Source organism: Otolemur garnettii, unplaced genomic scaffold (assembly GCF_000181295.1).
Source record: "Otolemur garnettii isolate 467f Iridium unplaced genomic scaffold, OtoGar3 scaffold00067, whole genome shotgun sequence".
Taxonomy (NCBI): Eukaryota; Metazoa; Chordata; class Mammalia; order Primates; family Galagidae; genus Otolemur; species Otolemur garnettii.
The window spans coordinates 8,918,702-8,941,520 of record NW_003852462.1 but is presented as its reverse complement, the minus strand read 5'-3'; the positions used below and the strand labels follow the sequence as shown (position 1 = coordinate 8,941,520).

The 22,819-nt window shown below is 40.9% G+C and overlaps 1 protein-coding gene across 1 annotated transcript in view; it reads right to left on the bottom strand.

Moving 5' to 3' along the window:
* VPS13D (vacuolar protein sorting 13 homolog D) overlaps positions 1–22,819 on the bottom strand; it is a 275,140-nt gene that overhangs the window by 86,062 nt on the left and 166,259 nt on the right. Inside the window, 2 exon segments of the mRNA XM_023515148.1 lie at positions 8,541–8,708; positions 10,154–10,288. Of these exon segments, the coding sequence (XP_023370916.1) occupies positions 8,541–8,708; positions 10,154–10,288 (303 nt within the window).

The window sequence follows — 22,819 nt, the reverse complement described above, 5'->3', positions numbered from 1 at the left end:
AAGAACCTTGTTCTTAATGAAATACTATTAGGAAATGAAGATAATGTTTGAACTTTTTCAATCTCAAGTGTTTCAAATATAGGACTTTAGTGGCGCTATCAGGCCTTAGTGCTTCACGTCTGGCTAGCAAGCTGCTTGATTTGGGCAGAAGGAAAGGAAAGCCACACTCCACTCGCCTGGCTCCCTGTAGCAAGGCTGCTCAGCAGGGTAGGTAGGGACTGCCTGAGAATTCTGGTCACTTGTGGTTCTCGCGACACCACACCACCCTTCCTCCCAAACACCTTCTATCCCTTGAGGTATTCAAAATTTGCTCAAGTTATGGTGGGTCATTCACCATTTAAAATTTGTTGCTGGCTTGGCCCCTGTGGCTCAAGTGGCTAAGGCGCCAGCCACATACACCTAAGGTGGTGGGTTTGAATCCAGCCTGGACCCACCAAACAACAATGACGGCTGCAACCGAAAAATAGCCAGGCATTGTGGCGGGTGCCTGTGGTCCTGGCTACTTGGGAGGCTGATGCAGGAGACTCGCTTGAGCCCAGGAGTTGGAGGTTGCTGTGAGCTGTGATGCCACAGCACTCTACCCAGGGGGATAGCTTGAGGCTCTGTCTCAAAAAATAAATAAATAAATAAATAAATAAAATAAAATTTGCTGCTAACCCAAAAGAACTCAGGCTAAAGTAGTGATCTTAGTACTCAAGGTTATGAGCGGAAAATAAACCAAAAACTCTGATGCTAAAAACTTGAGTCATTTCTCTATGTACAACTTAAAGGTACCTCTGCTAGAAATGAAATCCCTGGAGTGACTTACTTAGGATCAAAGTCTTTTTGAAAATAGAAAGCCCTACATTCTCTAAGGGAAAGATCACTGTCTGAAGTGAATTTCATTTAATCTAAAGTTTTGTGCCAACATGAATACACTAAACCCCACTGCTTACGAGAAGGCATTTACCTATTCTTTGCTTATAGGTACATGGAAAAGCCATTACAGGGATAATCAGCTCAACTATAAAATGGAGCGGTCATACATAATGACAAAAACAGATACAAGTCATAAATTGCCTTTTCCCCTTCAGAATCCATGCAGGCACTCGGTGCATTCTTTCGTGCAAAGATAAAACTTTCACCTTGAATAAACAGTGCTTTCAGTCTTGTTTCAGCCTTGTAAATATAGTGCCCACAAAACAAACATCAAAAAATATTGTTTCTTAAACAAAAGACAGATGGATCCCTCTGCCGTCAACCAGCTCATAGTATATAGGACAGGAGTTGGCTGATGGTAGAGCTGGCTGAGAATCTCTGGGTACAAGGACAGGAAAATCAGTTTCACTAGATTGTTGCTATAAACCAGATCTGCTTTCCTGAGACAAAGGGCTGATGAAAAGTTTGCTTGGTAGGGAAGTGGCTGATCCACACACTGCTGCCCTAAGCAGAGACCAAAGAAAGAATAAAATATCATCTCAAGTCCTAGATTCTCACTTAACCTGCTTGTATCTATCTGTAGGTAGTTTACCTAAAAGTTCATTCTAAGAGTGGGCAGGGCTTTTTGTTTAGTTTGCTTTTTGGTTTTCCTATCAGTTTTTTTTTTTTTTATTTTCTTAACATATAGCATATATAGCATGTCTAGAATAAATCCTACACTTAGTGATATCTCAAAAATATAAAGAAAAATGAGAACTGAGGTGCTAGTACAGAAAGGTCAGGATTCAGTTATACAGTTAACTGGGTGACCTTGGGCAAGTCACCTTACCTCCCCGGGCCTCAGTTTCTTCATTTATATAATTGGGGCCAAAATGCTCATCCTAGCTACTGTGGCCAGGTTATTTTGATAATCAAACAATATCACATGAGTAAACCACGTTTGCAATCAGCAAGGCTCTGAATGCCTATAGAGGAGCTGGTGACAGATCATTAGCACCACCACTTTCTGAGGGCCTGATCTGTGACAACAATGCTATGATACTGGTCACAAAAAACCCACTTCCTTTCTTCAGCGTTCTCTTGGTTTTCCTTGACATGATCAGCTGTTACGCAGACAGAATTAAAAACTACTGTTGAGCTGAACTATTCACAAATTCCACATTACACAATACACAGTGTACCACTGTCAAAAGCTGATAACAGACTGGAGTACTCGACCCCTAGAAACTTGCCAACCAGCCTTGTGTGGTAGTGGCGAAAGTGAGGTGGGGGAGAGAGAACTAAATCATGAGTGTAGCAGCCATCAAGTTATGTTTCACTAATGTTCTAACTGTGCCAGATGAACTGGGAGGATTATGTTGTTGAAACTTACTTTATTCTTTGCTATTTAAAATATGTTCACTTTAAAAATAAAATTAAGAGATGAATAAAAATGTACTAACAAAAACAGAAGAATTTGTTCTATAAAATTTGGATTCATTCAAAGGAAGGAACTAGAAGGCCACACTTGGTCTTCAGTCCCTAGGTTTCGCACCCCCGCTTTAGACCTTCACCCAAGAGAAACACATTTGTGCAATATTTACAATTAAGAGGTTTATGGAGACTCTTCTCTCCTCTGTACTTGAAGCCCAAGGAAGGAGGTTAAAGCTGTTTCGTCTTTGAAGCAAAGTGGGGCTGGCTCACTCCGGCTCAGTGAGGCGCAGTCCTGTCTTCTCTGAATCTTTTGTAATCACTGAAACTCAGGCACTCTTTAAAGGAATACTTCCCACAGGCCAACTGTTGATTATTGTGGTCATTTGCACTTCCTCAAACTCCTCTTGTATACGCAGAGAAGTGAACAAAACATTTCCCCAAAGCAACATTAAAGGTCTGATTTCAAACCACAAAAGGGTAAGAAAACGGAGATCTGCAGTCCAGCCACATATATGCAGAATGAGAATCAATGACCTGAACGACAGTTTCGCTTGACAGACTCAGATTTTAGATCTGCCATTTCCAATGTCAAGTGTTAGAGATGTAACTAATTTTCATGACACAGCTAAGGTTCTTCAAATCAAAAGTCATGTGCCCCATAACATATGTGAAAAGACAGAACATAACATTTCAGTCAGTGAGGGGCTGCTTACACAATGATAGTCCCATATTTTTACTGTACCTTTGCTATGCTTAGCTACATTTAGAACCACCATAGTGTTACAATGGCCTCCAGTACTCAGCATAGTTAACAAGCTATGCAGATCTGGGACCCAGGAGCAGTAGGCACTATACTGCACAGCCTAGCTAAGTAGTAGGCTATACCAGCTAGGTGTGTGAGCACACTCCACAGCTGGGTGCTGCTGGCCTGGCTTGGGAGCCTCCTCCTTGTGCCCCACACCCGAGCACAGCCAGGATCACACTGAACAGGCAAGCCCGCAATGTGGCAGCAGCACTACTTTAGTCAGTCATGGCCTGTCCTGCTCTCCAGGACAGCCAAGCCTGATGAGAGACATGCTGTCTCAGTCCCTAGCTTCTTTCTGTGTGGCAGGGGGAAACATGCCCTTTCGGCCCCCAACTTCTCTCCTTGACGGTAGGGTGGAGCAGTGATAGGACTAAAGACAAAGGGGAGAGGCTAAGGGCAAAGAGTAGGAACCAAGTTGGCTGGGGGCTGTTCCCCAGATGCAACAGATAGCAAGGACCTCACACTGACTGGGCTGATCGGGCCCATTACTGTATAATTAAAATTATAAATTTCAACCACCTTGTATTCTTCAGGAAGGTTGGAGGAAGCCTAGTGAAAACTGAGAAATCTGTCATGTAATCCCAACCTGTCAGCTACCCCAAAGGCAGGAGGCAACAGCCAATCGTGCAGAGGGAAAGGTGGGACAAACCAGACAGCTTAGTTAGCTTGTAGGACTGTGTATGGCCGGACTTGGGGCTTTTCTCCACTTACGATCTTTGAGACATATTCTCCTATTCTCCTCATAGTTCGTGTGCTTTGTTCTGCAATAAACGTATATGATTGTGATTACTTTGTGTTGGTGATCACTCTGTCATCAGTAGGGCACCAGTGCTCCTTCATGACACTGAGAGCCAAGAACCAGGAACATCTTCCTCCACAGTGACCTAGCGTCGTGATGGTCACAACAACAAAATCACACAATAAAGTCATTCTCAGAACCTGTCCCCACTGTTGAGGGACGCATGACTATAAATTCCCTAGCAAACAGCCCAAGCACAGTGGCTCACACCTGTAATCCCAGCACTCTGGGAGGTGGGGGGATCACCTGAGCACATGAGTTCCAGATGACCAGCATGAGCAAGAGCGAGACCCCGTCTCTAAAAATAGCTGGGCATTGTGGCAGGCGTCTGTAGTCCCAGCTCTTGGTAGGCTAAAGCAAGAGAACTGCCTGACCCCAAGAGCTTGAGGTTGCTATAAGCTATAACAACACAGCACTCTACCGAGGGCAACAAACTGAGACTGTGTCTCAAAAAAAAAAAAATTACATAGCAATTCTTCTCAGTAGCAACCTGTGGCTCCACACTAATTAACTTAATTAAAGGGAAGATGGGCTGGGCATAGTGGCTCACACCTATAATCCTAGCACTCTAGAAGACCAAGGCAGGTAGATCACCTGAGCCGAGGAGTCCAAGACCAGCCTGAGCAACAGCGAGACCCCATCTCTACTAAAAGTAGGAAAAAAACCTACCCAGGAGTTGTGGTGAGCACCTGTTGTCTCAGCCACTGCTGGGGAGGCTGAGGCGAGAGGATCACTTAAGCCTAAGAGTATGGGTTTGTGAGACCTAAGACACCATAGCACTCTATATAGGGTGATGAAGTAGACACTGTCTCAAAAAATAAAAATAATAATAATAACAATAAAACAAAAAAGGCAAGATAGGTCAGGCATGGTGGCTCATGCCTATAATCCCAGCACTCTGGGAGGCTGAGGAGAGTGGATAGCCTGAGCTCACAGGTTCAAGACCAGTCTGAGCCAGATCAAGACCTATCTCTAAAAACAGCCAAATGTTGCGGTGGGCGCCTATAGTCCCAGTTACTTGGGAGGCTGAGGCAAGAGAATCGCTTGACCCCAAGAGTTTGAGGTTGCTGTGAGCTATGATGCCACAGCACTCTACTGAGGGCAACAAAGTGAGACTCTGTCTCCAAAACAAATTTTTTAAAAAGGCAAGACAAATACAAAAAAGACCCAACCACATGGGGAACAAAGTTCCCATTCAAAAGAACATGGAAAGCAATACCCACCCTCACGCAAGTCCAGTGACAACTTCATGCTTTATGCATGACATCTAATGGAATGTATTATCGCTGCCACTTGGCATTCATAGCAACCTAGGGTAAGGGTAGGAACAAGGAGGACTCTGCCCTTTTTTTCTGCCTTAGTCTCATGCTGACCCTCAAGCTTCAAAACTTTGTTTGCTAGTTCTTTGAAAAACAGAACTAGGAAACAAGAGACTTTCATAAACCAGGAGATTAAAGAAAGGTTCAATCTTTTCAACAGGATATTACAGAGAACTCTGGAGAAACCCGTAAGAGGTCTGACCTGTTCAGAAGGCAAAAGTGAGTTAAAAGCTTCTTCATTCTTATCCTGAACGTAAACTGCAGAAGTTCTTTTTTTTTTTTGAGACAGAGCCTCAAGCTGTCGCCCTGGGTAGAATGCCGTGGCATCATGGCTCACAGCAACCTCCAACTCCTGGGCTCAGGAGAGTCTCCTTCCTCCACCTCCCAAGTAACTGGGAGTACAGGTGCCTGCCACAACGCCCAGCTATTTTTTGGTTGCAGCCATCATTGTTGTTTGGCGGGCCCGGGCTGGATTTGAACCCGCCACCTTAGGTGTATGTGGCTGGCGCCTTAGCCACTTAAGCCACAGGCGCTGAGCCAATGCAGAAGTTCTTAACAGCCAGACTGGTCCAGATGGGGTCTGACTCGGCCACTTTCATGCCCAATGTCCTCCTTCTCTGTAATATGTAGTATAATAGTTTTCATTTTAAGGGCACTAATGGCTTCCTGGTGACTTAAGTCTTGACACAAGTGCTACAGTCATTGTGTGATGATCTACTTCTCTGCTTTAGTCTGTATTTTTCAAAATTTTTTGTAATGTCCTATATCATTTTATTCTCACAACCCTCACCCTAACCCTGTTCTAGATTGAGGAAGTACTCTCACTGTCTCAATAAACGACAATCATATTCCTTTTAAAAATTATAAAAGCTGAAGGGTACAAAAACAAAGAAAGAAATTATGAAACTAAGAGACTTTCTTATGTTAATTAGAATTTAATAAACTTAATAAAATTTAATGAAATATTTAAACTGGGCATTCACAACTAAATATTTAAGTGCATCTGTTTATATCAAGTTCAATAGCTAAAGCAAGAACAAGCTACCACCATAATATTTTAGGTTCCATAAGAGACAAAGGTCCAAGGGCAGCGTAAGAAATGATTCAAGGCAGAAGTGTGCACACTCATTCAGACTTTGAACCTGAGTCTCTATTTACAATCCATGAGTTAGAATGCCTTCCTCCTATCTTTCAGTCTTTCTCTAAAAGTGAGAGTGTTGGCCAGGCTCACACCTATAATCCTGACACTCTGGGAGGCCGAGAAGGGAGGATGGTTTGAGCTCAGGAGTTCGAGACCAGCCTGAGCAAGAGCAAGACCCAGCTCTACTGAAAAGTAGAAAAAACAGCTGGGCATCATGGCAGGTGCCTATAGTGCCAACTGCTTGGGAGGCCAACGCAGGAGGATTGTTTGAACCCGGGAGTGTGAGGTTACTGTCAAGCTAGGCTCACACCACAACACTTTATTCTGAGCAACAGAGTGAGATTCTGTCTAAACAATAAATAAATAAATAAATAATTGGCTTGGTGCCTATTGCTCAGTGGTTAGGGCACCAGCCACATACATTGGGGATGGAAGGTTTGAATCTGGCCCAGGCCTGCTAACCAACAATGATAACTACAGCAAAGAAATAGCCAGGCGTTGTAGCAGGCACCTGTAGTCTCAGCTACTTGAGAGGCTGAGGCAAGAGAATCACTTAAGCCCAAGAGTTTGAGGTTGCTGTGAACGGTGACACCATGGCACTCTACCGAGGGTGACATAGTAAGATTCTGTCTCAAAGTATAAATAAATACCTTTCTTCTTTTTTGTATGTTCTTTTTACCTTCAGGATGTTTTTACTCCAGAATGCAAATTCAAGGAATCTGTATTTGAAAACTACTATGTGATCTAGTCTTCCACACTGTACCTACCACCAGCAGAATCAGGCTACGCATGGTTTCTGGGACTCAATGAAGGTCAAATTATGAAGGGGAACAGAGTGAAGAAGATGAAGCCCTCATCACATTTTGTACCCAACCTATTGAAGTTTGTATCTACAGAGAACCATCACTACATGAAATTGGAGAAAAACCAGGGCGCTTGAGGAAAAGTTCTGGAATACCAACCAGGAATGGAGGCAAAGTGGCGAATCAAATTCAACATAGCTGAGACCTCTTCCCTTCCCTCTTTCATCCCTTCCTTTTCTCTTTCCTCCTCTTTACCCTTTAGAATAAATCAATAAATAAGTAAAGTAAAATAAAATAAAATAGAAGTGAGAGTGCTGCCTACTTTGAACTATAAGACAAACAGTACACTTTTTGGTGTGATTCATAACACTATGTACTGAAGAAACTCATCTGACCGAAGAACCATTATGTCTAGAAAACAGTTTGAAAAAAAAGAATAAATTCCCAGCTTTCAAACATTATTAATTAGAATACTATGTAATATAGAAACACTATTCAACTTCACTTTCTTACATGCTATTCACTATAAATTAGACCATAAAAGTCTCTTGCAATACTTTTACATCCTACTGGCTCCAGGTACAAGTGCAACTATGACCTCATCATAACAAATGCTTTCTTAAAGTAAATAAGCAGAGAGCACAGGTGTTTTCTCAAACCTCGTTCACTCATGAAAAAGTCAGACTCTGCAAGAAAAATTTGTTGAGTTGAAAGAGGAGGCAAGAATGCAGAGCTCTTAAGAGGCCTTCTGCATGCCGTCAACTAGCAACTACCCTCAACTACCTTCATCTTTCCATCTCACACAGCAAACAGCAGCTCCTCCCAGAAAAGCTATCGTGCTCTAACACAATGGCCCCCAGCAAGATGCCAGTGAGCAAAAAGTCAGCAGGCTGTAGGCACAGAACAATTACTTTACTGTCTGCTGCTGCTGGACTCAGGTGACTTCAGGTTTGTGTCACCACAGAAGGCTGTATTTCAGTCTAAACTGTCCCTGTAAACTATGGCGATTAACTGGTAGACAGAAGAATGACATGATTCAATGTATATTTAGGAAAGTGGGCTCATCCTGGTAGCACTGTGAAAGACACAATGAGGTTCTGAGGGGCTGAGGGATACTACAGTAAGAGATAAGTAAAGCCTGGACTAAGGCAGTGGCAATGGAGAGGAAGGAAAAAAGATGTCTCGGAGGCAAGTTATGAGGTGAGGAAAAGGCAAGGTGTGTGGGCAATGAAGCAAAGGCCATGAATATAACTTCTCACAGCCTATTAACCGTAAAGGAAATGACAGTATGTAGAGGACTCGTGAGGTTAATTATAACGGAATTTTACCTCTATTTCCTTACCTTGGCAGCAGAGTTTGAGACTCCATGTGTAACATTTCTGATCAGCCCCCCAACATTTCCATACTTTATCAGTCCTGTAACCCCTTCAGAAACATCATTCAAAAGTCCCATAGGGTTTCCAAGAAAATCCACTGATCCCAGGATTCGAGCTGCCTGGCTGAGGAGTTCCTGTCAAATGGAGTAAGAAGAGAAAAATCAAATCAACACTTTATATTTGCAGATACCAGTGTCCCATGCAAAATGGTTATCCCTCCATTCCCATTCCTTACTAGTAACAATTACCTTTTAATCTTCATCAACTGCAAAATCATCTCCTGTCCTTTCACAGGCTTCAGCTAAACTTGTCTCAATGCATAATTCCCTGAGATTGCTTACTCCTAGAATACTTTTTGGCTCAGCGCCTATAGCTCAAGTGGCTAAGGCGCCAGCCACATACACCTAAGGTGGCAGGTTCAAATCCAGGCCAGGCCTGCCAAAACAACAATAATGGCTGCAATCAAAAAAATAGCCAGGCGTTGTGGTGGGCGCCTGTGGTCCCAGCTACTTGGGAGGCTGAGGCAGGAGACTCGCCTGAGCCCAGGAGTTAGAGGTTGCTGTGAGCTGTGATACCACGGCACTCCACCCAGGGGGATAGCTTGAGGCTCTGTCTCCAAAAAAAAAAAAAAAAAAGAATACTTTTCAAAGCCAGTTGGAATAATAAAAATACTATCAAAGAGGAAATATTCTTTCATTCATCTCTTCATTTTTTAAACATCCAGTCCTAAATGTCAGGAAATATTCCTGATGAGTGTGTTTATTAGCATACATATCATATTCTCCTTTCCATCGTTCCTACAAATAGAGGATTAATAAGCAGCACAGAGAATTTCAAAAGGGAAGAAAGAGAGGGGTTAGATTTGTAGGTGCGCTCCTAAGACATGGAGGGGCATGGAAAGACTCAGCAACCAGCCCTCCAGACTTTTTGTACCTCCAGCTGCCTGATTCCAGGTTCTGCTTTATCACCTTGCAGTTAGGCAGAAATAGCACCAAAGAGAAAAGTCAAGAAAGATAAGAAAGGGAGATAGAAAGAAAAAGAAGCAAAAATAGAATATTTTAACTTTAAAGCTAATAAATTTGATGTGACTTTAACCTATCTATTCAGTGAAGAATATGTGTTGGCTTTACATTTTGGTCTTTGCAAGCTGGATAATAAATACAAAAATGAAAATGTTAAGCTTGATTTTCAAAAATTTTTTCAAGTTCAACTCAAGGGCAGTTCAATCTCATAGGCCCTAAGAACACTGGTGTGGTTGTTGAAAATAGGCCTATGCCTGGTAAATAAAGAGCTCACAGTATTTTGTGTTATTATTAAAGCATCAATTAAACCATTAAGAGTTGTGAGTAACTTAGTGGAAGCCCCTGGGACTAGCCCTGAAAAACAAAACTAACAGCTCCTAAGTCAAGTCTATTGTCAGAACTTTCTTGTATATAGGCTTCGAGGGATGTGACTTGACCCAAAACAGCAGAGCGGAAATGTTTAACTGGGTTCCCAATACTAATATCTTAGAAACCAAAATTCCCAAAGAAATGAAGCAAACGTTCTAGTTATGCTCCAAAGCTTCCCCAAAACTCACCTCCTGGAAATGTTTGAGTACATCATTGATAATGAACTCCTTGGTCTCATAGGGATGCACCCGAGTGAAGGGGTCCAAATTAATGACAGCATCTTCAAACCGAATCAAAGGAAACCCCAAGGTGCTTTTCAGGGCCTAATTAGGGAAGAAAGTAAATTATAGACATCAGCCATACGATGGTCTTCCAGGGAACTATAATTCTAGATTTCATAAAAGCCTCAAGTCATGTTAATTTTCAATCAGAGTCAAGGTTTTAATATTTATAAATAAGGATTTTCCCTATAAAAGTGAAATGTAGGAAAATACGCACAGTCACACACACACAGAGTCAGATGTATCACTGTTAGTTTCACGTCTGTTTTGTACTTACGAGTTTATCATGTTTTACCTTTTTCACTGATGTTTACGGCACATACAGAAAAGTGTACTAATCAAATGTACAGTTCAATGATTTTTATCAAAGTGAACACAACGATGTGACCACCAGCCTCATCACAAAGTAAATTATTATTCCCATCTTGGAAACAGACTCTTCCACATCTGCAGCCTCCCACTCACTACTCCCTCTTCTTCCTCAAAGAGAACCAGTATCGTAACCTACATTGCCACAGATAAGTATTTCCTGCTTTGAATTATATATGATAAACATTGGCTTTGTTTGAAATGTTTTGCTAGTATAAATAATGCCACTATGAATATTCTTAGACATGTCTTTTGAGGCACATATGTATGCCTATTTCTTGGATATATACCTGGGAGTAGAAGTGTTAGGGCATTAAGAATGTACATCATGTTCAACCTTGATAGAGACTGCTAACAGTTTTATTTATTTATTTATTTATTTATTTTTGAGATAGACTCTTAGTCACCTGGCATTGAGGGTTGTGGTGTCATAGCTCACAGCAACCTCAAACTCCTAGATGCAAGTGATTCTCTTGCCTCAGCTTCTGAAGTAGCTGGGACTACAGGCGCCCACCACTGCTTTGCTCTGGCTGGTCTCAAACTCCTGAGCTCAGGCGATCCACCTGCCTAGGCCCTCCCCAGTTTTCCACAGGGCTGAACCAACATACTCTCCCTCCGGCAATCTACAGAATTCCTTGTCATTTTATGTTTTCATCAACACTTGGTAAAAGTAGCTTTTTTTTTTTTAATTTTTATATTTATTTATTTATTTTTTAGAGACAGAGTTTTACTTTGTCACCCTCAGTAGAGTACTGTGGCATCATAGCTCACAGCAACCTCCAGCTCTTGGGCTTAGGCGATTCTCTTGCCTCAGCCTTCCAAGTAGCTGGGACTACAGGTGCCTGCCACAATGTCCAGCTATTTTTTTGTTGTAATTTGGCCGGGGCCGGGTTTGAACCCACCACCCTCGGTATATGGGGCCGGCACCCTACTTACTGAGCCACAGGTGCCACCCAGTAAAGGTAACTTTTAAAAAATCAGATATTCTGATGGGTGTGGAATAGCACCTCAGTGTGCTATAATGTCCATTTTCCTGTTGACAAATGAGATTAAGTACCTTTTAATATGGATATTGGCTATTTGGCTATTTTTTTGGTGAAGGGCGTATTCAAGTCTTCTGCTAATTCCTATACGGAGTTACTGTTTTTTCCTTAATGATCTGTAGGCATTTTTCTTATGCATTCTGTATATAAGTCCTCTGTTGAATAGACATACTATAAATATCTTTTCCTATTCTGTGACTTCTCCTATTACTCTTTAAATGGTACCTTTTAATGATCAGATCTTACTTTTATTTATTTTATTTTATTTTAGAGACAGAATCTCATTGTGTTGCCCTGGGTAGAGTGCCATGATATCACAGGTCACAGCAACCTCCAACTCTTGGGTTTAAGCAATTCTCTTGCCTCAGCCTCCTGAGAAGCTGGGACTAGGTGCCCACTACAATGCCCGGCTATTTTTTGGCTGCAATTGTCACTGTTTAGCAGGCCCAGGTCAGGCTCGAACCCGCCAGCCTCTGTGTATGTGGCTGACACCCTACCCACTGAGCTGCCGGAGCTGCTGATCAGATCTTAATTTTAAGGAAATTCACCTTAATAATCTTTTCATTCATGGTAAGAGCTTTCTGTTTCCTGGTTAAGAAATTATGATCAGCTGGGTGTGGCGGCATATGCCTATGGTCCTAGCTACTTGGGCGGCTTAGGCAGGAGGATGGCTTAACCCCAAGAGTTTGAGGCTGCAGTGAGCTATGATCCTGCCACTGCACTCTAGCATGGGTGACAGATGTTTTATTTTTAAAAAATAAAGAATAAATTTTTACCCATATCAATGTCATAAAGACATTCTTTTATGTTATCAATGTCATAAAAACATTCTTTTATGTTTACTTATATAAGTTAGATTGTTTTGCTCTGCACACTTAAATCTATAATCTACTAAGAGTTAGTTGACTTTTACATACAACATGAGGTAGAGATCAAGACCTACTTTTTCCCAGTGGCTATGTACTTGACTCACTAATATTTACTGCAAAGACCATCTTTCCCCCTATTGCAGTACAGTGCAAACTCTGATCTAAGTTAAAGTTAACAGTGTTTAGGTATCTATTTCTGCATTTTCTTTTCTGATTTACTCTGCTTTGTTTCCTACCAATACCATACTCTCTTCATTACCGTAGTTTTTATAATGATGCCTGAAATCGAATAGTGTAAGCTCTTTGACTTTGTTTTTTCTTTAGGATTACTTTAGCTACGCTTTGTACTTTTCGATTTCATATAAATTTTGGAATCAGCCTGTCAACTTGTCACAAAAATTTACTAGGGTTTTCACCAGGACTGCATTGATTCTATATAGACCAATCTGAGGAGCAATGACAATTTAACGAATGAGTCTTCACATATTTTAAGTGTATCTCTTCATCTATTTACACCTTCAATTTCTCTAGTGTTTATTTTCTGTTTCTGTTTTGCGGTCTTATACATCTTTTGTTAGATTTATTTCTAGGGGTAGATTAAAAACAGCCACAAGTTCTTTGCATCTTCTCCTACCACGAGGTAGAGTCTATTTCTCCTCAGCATGAATCTTTCACTAGGCTTGGAATTTGCTTCAGTCAACTGAATGCAGAATAAGCACTGGTGTGTGACCTCTGAGCCTAGGCCTCGAGAGATCTTAGAGCTTCTGCTCTGCCTTTCTTTCATGTTTCCACTATCTGAAGACGCTGGGACTAACTTCCTTAAGATGAAAGACCATGTGGACAGAGGGGCTGGTGAAGCCAGCACCAACCATTGGATATTTAAGGTCAGCTTATACCATTCAGCCTTACCTGAACAGCCAGATGATGCAGCCGTACGAATAACCACAGGGGAGTCCAGCAGAAGAACCACCCACCTAGGTCCATCCCAAATTGCTCACCCATTAATTGTGAACAAAGTGGTTGTTTTAGAGTCCAAAGTTTGGGGGTCATTAATTACACAGTAATAAATAAAGAGGCAATATTTAATATTTCTTAATGCTCCTGGCAAAGTATATTCTCCAAATTGTTCTTTTCTCTGTAAATGTTGTTGATATGTAGAAATATGATTGATTTTTCTACACTGTCTCCAGTGACCTTACTAAATTTTACCTATTCATTCTAATAACTTTTTCTGTACATTTTTCCAGATTTTCTACATATACAATCAAATTCTCTACAAATAATAAAGTTTTTCTTTTTCTTTCCAGTTCTTTTACCTTGTATTCCTTTGTTAAAAAAAAAGAAAAAAATCGTCCTTGGCTAGGATCTCTAGTGTAAAAGTGAACTGAAGTGGTGATAATGGGCATCCCTCTCTTATCTTAAAGAAAATCTTTTAATATATCACCAATGGGTATGATATTTGCTACAGCTTTCTTAAGACACACTTTATCAGATTACAGCACTCCCTTTTTAGCTTGCTAAGTTTTTATTATAAGTGGATGTTGAATTTTGTCACAAGTTTTTTGTGTACTTTAGACATAATCATATTTTTTCTTTTATTTTGCTGATGTAAATTATACTATTTGCTATGTTCAATTAAACTTGTATTCCTGGAATAAACACAATTTGGTTATGATATATTATCCTTCTTATATATTTCTTTCCTTCTTTCTTTTCTTTTTGAGACAGAGTCTCATTCTGTTGCCCTGGGTAGAGTGCTGTGGTGTCACAGTATATAGCAACCTCAAACTCCTGGGTTCGAGCGGTCTTCTTGCCTCAGACTGCTGAGTAGTTGGGACAATAGAAGCCAGCCACAATGCCTAGTTAAGTTTTTTAATAGAGACAGAGTCTCCCTCTCACTCAGGTTGGTCTTGAACTCCTAAGCTCAGGCAATCCACCCACCTCAGCCTCCCAGAATGCTAGGATTACAGGTATGAGCCACTACACCTGGCTAATCCTTCTTATGTATTTCTGTATTTGATTTGCTAATGTTTTCTTCAGACTTTTTGCTTATATGTTCATGAAAAAGTACCATTCTGTAATTTCCTTTATTATTTGATAATTTTTTTCCAAGATAAAATTAGTTTTCTGGTAAACTTTTCAAAGACATAGTTATTTTTAAATTCTGTGTCTGAAAATGCCAACATCCAGTTTATCTGTAGGTCTGTTTCTAGCCTTTGTTTTAACTCTCAATAGGCTGCCCTATTCATAATTGAATGCAATATTTTGTGTGCAAACTTATACAGACTTTAGATGAGTCTTTAACTTCTGACAGGTAGTTAGAGTAAGACACATAATGCCTTGATCCAAACAGGATTTGGGCTTTCTCAAGGTCGGGCTTCAATCTTTTAAAGTCTTTATGAAGCCTGGTGTAATATCAACTAAAAACCAGTACCATTCTTCCACTTTTAATCTCAATAATAACCATAAATCTGCTAAAAGATCTATTCCAGGGGTCCTCAAACTTTTTAAACAGGGGGCCAGTTCACTGTCCCTCAGACCATTGGAGGGCTGGACTGTGGGTCCCAGGATGAGTTAGCTGCTTAAGCAGGATAGGCAGTGGTGGCAAAAACACCCAGCAGGCTGGATAAATGTCCTAGTCGGGCCGCATGTGGTCCACGGGCTGTAGTTTGAGGACGCCTGATCTATTCAGTTCTTTAGCCTCCTGGCTGCCACTTTTTGGTTGGCTCCTTTCAAACTATGTCACTTAGAAATTGGCAATTGCCTTAAAAAAAAAAAAAAAAAGCAGCTCAGATTAGTGGGGTCTGTTTTCTGTCTATCCCTTCTTAATTAGTCCCTCAATTATCAGCTCTCTCAGTAGCAATGAACTTCACCTTTTACTTTGCCATGCCCCTGAGACTATCCAAAGCTGTTTGTGGATCCTTTGCCTTTTGGCAGCTGCTTTCTGCCTGGCTTCTTTACCTTTCTCCCTGGACTGCTCAGAAATCAGAAAAAAGAAGAAAAAAATCAGAAAAAAGTCTCCAGAAAAAAAGCAAAATAAATGTTGGACTCACCTTACTGAGTTTCTTTCCGCTCATAAATCTTGGTCACTTTACAATGGCTTCAAATAGACTTCCCCCCCCCTCTCTTATCTAGCTTTTTTTTGAAGTTTTCAGCTTGCTTGGGTCTGCTATAAGCCAGTTAACAATATCTAAATTTGGGTCTGGTTTCTGATTATATCTTTTTTTAACAAAATTGATATTTCAAGGTGTTTAGAAAGAATGATAAATTCTCTTCTTTATTAAAAGTAAAGAACAATTTCTTTTGGCTCCAGGGTCCATAGCACAGTGGTTATGGCACCAGTCACATACACCCAGGCTGGCAGGTTCGAATCCAGCCCAGGCCAGATAAACAACAATGACAACCGCAACAAAAAATAGCCAGGTGTTGTGGCAGGGGCCTGTAGTCCCAACTACTTGGGAGGCTGAGGCAAGAGAATCGCTAAAGCCCAGGAGTTTGAGGTTGTCTCAAAAAAGAAAAAAAAAACACCAACAACACTTTTTCATGCTAATAATATCAGTAAATCTCTGATCCATTTGAGATTTATCTTATGTAGAATGTCAAGAACAAATCTTGGGCATCGCCTGTGGCTCAGTGGGTAAGGGTGCCGGCCCCATATACCAAAGGTGGTGGGTTCAAACCCAGTCCTGGACAAACTGCAACAAAAAATAGCTGGGTGTTGTGGCAGGCACCTATAGTCCTAGCTACTCAGGAGGCTGAGGCAAGAGAACCACCTAAGCCCAAGAGCTAGAGGTTGCTGTGATCTGTGACACCACAGCACTCTACCGAGGGCAACAAGCTAAAACTCTGTCTCTAAAAAAATAATAAAAAAAGAATAAATCTAATTTTTTTTGCATATTGTTATTTCATCTAATAGCATTTTTTCTAATACCATTATTTAAAAGTCTATACATTTCCCATTGAATTAAAATGTCTTTAAAGTGTCTTTTCTCACTTATTTTTTCATCTTTTTGCATGTATTTTTATAGGCTGTCTTAAATTCTTTTAGAACAAGATTATGGTTAATTGAAATTAAAAAATATAATGGAGGAAAGATGGATGAAATTTTCTTAAACCAGAGAAGAGAAAAAAATTTTTTTGTGACTCAAAATTCAGATTCATAAAAGTTCTTTTAATGACTAAACACACACAAATATACATATCTCCAAAAGCAAAATAAAAGGATGAATGAAAAACTAATCAGAAGCAAAATCTTAACAAAGGGTTTCTAAAATTAGAGAAGACCAGCAATCTGATAGAAAAACAGACATGTGATATAACCACACAAATCACCTAGAAAAAAAATGGTCCTTTAACAGATTGGTTAGGAAAAGAAGCAGTAGAATAGGACAGTGAAAAAGATAGAGAAGTAACAAACAGAGTTAAGAAAAGAACCAGAAAGGACTGATATCAACAACAGGGAGGTCATAATATTAAAAATGGCCGAGGACGTGTACAAAGATAAGGAAAGAAAAAAGGCTACTGTATTTGATGCCATGAGAAGTCACTGACAACCCACTACTAAATAATTTTAGAATAAAACATTTTAGAGATAAGGAGCAACCTCAAGTTAATTTATCCTAACATGCTCTTTTTTTTTTTTTTTTTAAATAAATAGAAGTGAAGGCCAGGCATTGTGGCTCATGCCTGTAATCCTAGCGCTCTGGGAGGCCAAGGCTGGTGGATTGCTCATGCTCAGTAGTTCAAGACCAGCTTAAGCAAGAGCAAGACCCCAGTCTCTATTAAAACCAGAAAAAACTAGCTGAGTGTCGTGGTGGGTGCCTGTAGTTCCAGCATCAGGAAGCTGAGGCAAGAAGATTGCTCAAGCCCAAGAGTTTGAAGTTGCTGTGAGCTATGACCCATGGAGCTTAACCCAGGGCGACAGAGTGAGACTCTGTCTCAATCAATCAATAAAAGTAAAGAAAAGTGGATGGCCTACGTTCATATAGTTAGCTACTAGCAGATTTCAGACTCAAACATGTTCATTTTCACAACAACAAAAACCTACTAGGTTTAATATAAAGGGCAAAAGCCAGACTGCAGGAGTATATTATTTTTCCTACAAAACATTCTGCTATTTATGCACCCACGCCTCACCCATCCGCATGCTGTGGGATGATCAAGTAAGTGAGTGTGTCTTAGTTTCCTTATTTCACCAACAAAGAAACTGAGGCACAGTAAGCTTAACTGCTTTGCTTAGAGTCATAGAATAAATATGCTGGAAAGCCAGAGGATGACAATTGGGTCAGTGCTTTGTTTTGCCAAGACCATTCTGAGCATTACTTTTTTCTCAGAGAAGAGGAAATAAGATCAGGACAAAGACTTAAGGTAAAAAGCTTTTAACCCCACTTCCTCACTGCAACCAACCACTGAAGAACCACACACAGTAACAACCCTCTACTGAAGTCATCAGAATCTTCACGATAAACAATATTCCCCTTTTGAATGACTATGGTGCTCTGTCTGAATCAAGCAAATATTCTGGCCCTTAAGTAAAAATTATCTTTACCTAGTCATTTGCGGCTTTGTGAACTCCCACACTTGAAAAAGTTGAGATACAGCCTATTAGTATGAATTCTCCTGCCACCTTCAGGTTGATCTGGTCAGTCAAAGTAGATGCGATGTGAGGAAAAGAGCCAAGCGAGCAAGGCTTTCCTTGTAGTAATGAAATGACTAATCAGATACAGTAGTACACAAAGTTGATGCTTATTTACTCAAGTAGCAGTTTCCTGTCATAAAATGTATTCTGGAGAAAGCAACCTTATGTTCATAAGCTCCTAATAAAATAGGAAACTGTCTATTCCTACCTCCTCAGGAAAAAAGTGCTGAAGTCTTCGAGAAACTTCCTAGAGTTGAAAGAAGAAATATCTGCCTATATACCGTAAGGTCTCAGATCACAAGCTATTCCCTCGCCATGTCCTTTCCTTTCTTAGTTTATCCTGCACTAAACAAAACTGTCTGGAATTCATTCTTTAAAGGTTTATTTATGGTACATAGAGACTGTTTATGTGAAGCAGGGTATTTGCCTATTTCCCTCTTGGGACAATGTTTAAAACTACAGGGATATTTCCCTCTCTGGCACTTTCTGAAATACAATTAACAATACTGGATCTCTTTTCCTTTTAACAAATCTGGTTTTTATTTAGGGAGGGGAGGAAAAAAGTAAAGGATCTGAAGTTTCCCAACAAATTATTTCAAGCCTTGAGAAGACAGTTTTAGGCTTTTTAAATAGTGTCTTTGTTTGAAATTCCCCCTTACCCCCACCCTCTCACTCTGACCATTAAAATGTGGGTTTTCTTCCAAACTAGATTGCTCAATTAAAGCCCTTCTTTTGTAATACCCCAATGCTCTAAATGGAAAAAGGGCTGCTGTAGGCCACCTTGTGAACCCTTTTAAAGGCTCCTGGCTGCTTTTGATCTTAAAAAAACCAAAAACACATATAAACTACCTGGCGTTTTCAATGTTACTGTGCCACTCTCTAGCATGCAAACTTGGGAGAATAATGGAGAGAACAAGGAATGGGGGAGGAAAGCTCTCCTGTCTCTCCATTTGTGAAATGGGACTATTATCTCCCCTTCATCACAGAGTAAGGAATCCAATTGAGATAGCAGATGTGAAATTGCTTGGAGTCCTTTGAACAGACACTATATCTGGCAACAATGTACCCTCAGTGTAAACCTGAAGAGACTTCCCTCTGAGATTTCTGACAGCCTCACTTCTGGCCTGGAGTCAGGAGAATCAAGATAATTATTCCTTCAATACCAAAGACACAGTTACCTTTTAGTCAGACTCTTGTGATTCCTGTTCAGGGATAGGACTACATTTTCTAAGCATATACTTTTAGCCATTATATATTCAGTTAAAAGAGCATATTGCCCTTTCTAAGAGCTACTAATAAAGGCATATTACTCTGTTAGAAAACTCTTCGAATAAATGACATTATTTTATGAGTCCCAGACTCCACTAGGAGAACTCAAGACACAGTAAAACAGTGCCTTCCACAAGCTGAGAATTAACTCCGAAGCGCCCTGCTGGAAACATCACCTTACCGCATTTAGGACGCCCTCCCCACACCTCGTAATGGGGCTGCTCCATTTAATTTTTTTTAACAATGATTTGAAAAATGCCTGGAAAATGTTCCTTCAGTACGGTTCCAGATGCAACATTCAACTTAAGTGATTCCAGTTTACTGTACACAGAATACACCCATAAGCATCAATACCAGCTAACTAGGGGAACAGAGGTACCTCAACTGCAGAAAATCATACAGATTTTGCCAGTCTGGGTAAGTTTTCTGCTGGGAGTAATTTGAAAAGAATAGGTAGGTATCTGTGTTCCTCAGTAATATGATTTTAAAAATAAGAAGTCCTCAATTCTCAGGAAATGCTTAACATTGGTTTGTTGGGCGAGTGCCAAGTGTTCTGGGAGAATATATACTTTATCAAACAAACCCACTGCAAAGGGTCACATATGTCAAGTGGATACTTGTGGATATTAGCAAGATAGTGGTTTTCCCATGGTTTTCCCCTTAGTCCCATGCTAACTGTAAGTATCTTCCATCTCCTGGGAAACATGAAATTCAAGCAAATTAAGCAGACAGGACTGTGAGTGCAGAAGGGCACCCCGTACTATTTTGGGATAGTGGCAGGAGTAATTAGTGCCTGCCAGACTTGAGCAGCACTCCCAGCCACTCGTCTCTAACTTGCCACCACAAAGAAACAGTCACTCTTGTCCTACCCTTATCCAAATATGATTTGATGTTTACCAGACTACTGTCTCATTACCTGTAAGTCTATTTCAGAAGTTGTGAGTTGGCAGACCATGGGCCTCATGAGGCCCACACATGGGTTTTGTTAGGCCCACAAGGTTTAAAACAAAAAAAACAAAAAAACTTGAATTGGTTGCCAATGTTTAAAAAACAGGAGATTCCACATAAAAATCCAGATTTCCGGCTTCTCTTTAAAAATCTGAAGCTCTGGCTTGGTACCTGTAGCTCAGTGGTTAGGGTGCCAGCCACATACACCAGGGATGGCAGGTTTGAACTCGGGCCTACTAAACAAGAATGACAACTACAACAAAAAAATAACTGGGTGTTGTGGTAGGTGCCTGTAGCCCCAGCTACTTGGGACACTAAGGCAAGAGTGAGGCTACTGTGAGCTGTGATGCCACGGCACACTACCAAGGGCAACATAGTAAGACTGTCTCAAAAAAAAAAAACAAAATCTGAAGATGAAAAATCTGAATGTGAACACTGGGTTTACATTCCGCCATGACAAAAAGCAGCTGGAGCCAAGTGGCTGTCTCTTCCGACAGATGGAGTGTGTGCTCTCGGTTTGCCACCGCCTGCTGTGCTACTCACTGGCATTGCTAGCACAGCCCATGCAGGCAGCTGAAGTTAGGGGTCAAGATTTATTCCTTCTCCATTCCTATCTCTAGCTGTTCCTGCTTAGAAAGAGACATATCTCGTAGCATCTTAGACGAGGTACCACAGAAATCATCTTCAAGTGCAATAGAGAAAGAACTAGAACCAGTGGGTACAAGCTACAGGCAGATTTTTACTCCAAAAAAAGACCTTTTTTTTTTTTTTAATAGTTTTTGGCCAGGGCTGGTTTTGAACCCGCCACCTGCCACATATGGGGCCAGCGCCTTACTCCTTTGAGCCACAGGCACCGCCCAGAAAGACTTTTTTTGTTTTTTAAGAGACAGGGTCTTGCTCTGTCACCCAGGCTAAAGTGCAGTGGTGCCATCACAGTTCACTGTATCCTCCCAGCTCCTGGGATTGAGTGATCTTCCCACTTCAGCCTCTCCAGTAGCTGGGACTACAGATGTACCCCAACATGCCCTGATTTTTTAAATTTTTTGCGGTGACAAGGGTTTCACTATGTTGCCCAGGCTGGCATCAACCACCTGGTCTCAAGTGATCCTCCTGCTGCAGCCTCCCAAAGAGCTGGGATTATTGGTGTGAGCCATTGAGCTGGCCAGAAAAGACTGTCTAACCATCACCTGCTTCCACTCCCACTCCTACCAGTTACTACCTGGCTAAACAGGTTTGAATAACAAAACACTCTGAATTTTAATTTCTCTGTCTACTGAGCAAATGCATCATTGAGGACTCACACATTAAAAATTTTCTGATTGCTTATGTTCTAGGTGGCAACATGTATGGTGAAAAAATATAGACGTTAGGTCAGTTAGGCTTGCATTTGAATCTCAGCCCTCTCCTTTACTTAAAATACATTTTCTTGTTAAAAATGAACATCATGGGGGCGGGGCCGGCGTTCTGGGAGGCTGTGGCCGCGGGCCGAGGCTAGGAGGAAAGAGGTCACCTACAGGTGGCCCATGAGAGGAGTTAGGAGAAGCTTGGAGTTTGTAAACCGCCGGCTCTGAGTGGTGCTTCGATGTGAGTCTCCCGGAGGAAATGCCTCTAACCTGGCGTTGGGGTTATCAGCTGTGGAGGAACCAGGATGGTTCTTCAGTTAAGGAAGTTGAACCCTACCACCAGACACGTACTTTAAAGTCTTTGAGAAAAAATGCACAGAATTCTGCAGATTCTAGTTTTGATAAGAATATGAGAAGAACAGAGAACCATGCTAATGGCAGGCATTTCACAAGAGCCTCAAGCTGTCGCCCTGGGTAGAGTGCATGGCATCACAGTTCACAGCAGCCTTCAACTCCCGGGCTCAAGCGATTTCCTGCCTCCACCTCCCAAGTACCTGGGACTACAGGCGCCCACCACAACGCCTGGCTATTTTTTGGTTGCACCTGTCGTTTGGTGGGCCCAGGCTGGATTTGAACCCGCTAGCGCAGGTGTATGTGGCTGGCACCTTAGCTGAGCCACAGGCGTGGAGCCTATTATTATTTTGTTTTTACATATACATGTGCTTATTAGGTTTCCACTTTTTGCCTTCACAAAATTAAAAAGGCTTAAAATTTAATAACAATAACAATGTTTAAGATAAGGAAGAAACAAAAACCTCATAAAGAACGAACAAAGATAAATACATTCAGAAAAGAAATCAGACAATTGCTGCATCGAAATATTAAGCAATAATAATGTAAAGAAAGTAACACTGACATTGTCAAATAAGGGTATGTCTATTATAGAATGCTTTGACTCTGAGGTTCAGTATGGAGTCATCAGTTAACTTCTTATTTTCTTCCAAAGTCTCAAAAAATAGTCTACTAGTATTTATAAATAAAAGTAAAAGATAATTTGAAAAACAGATCATGCCAAATCTTTTTTTTTTTTTTTT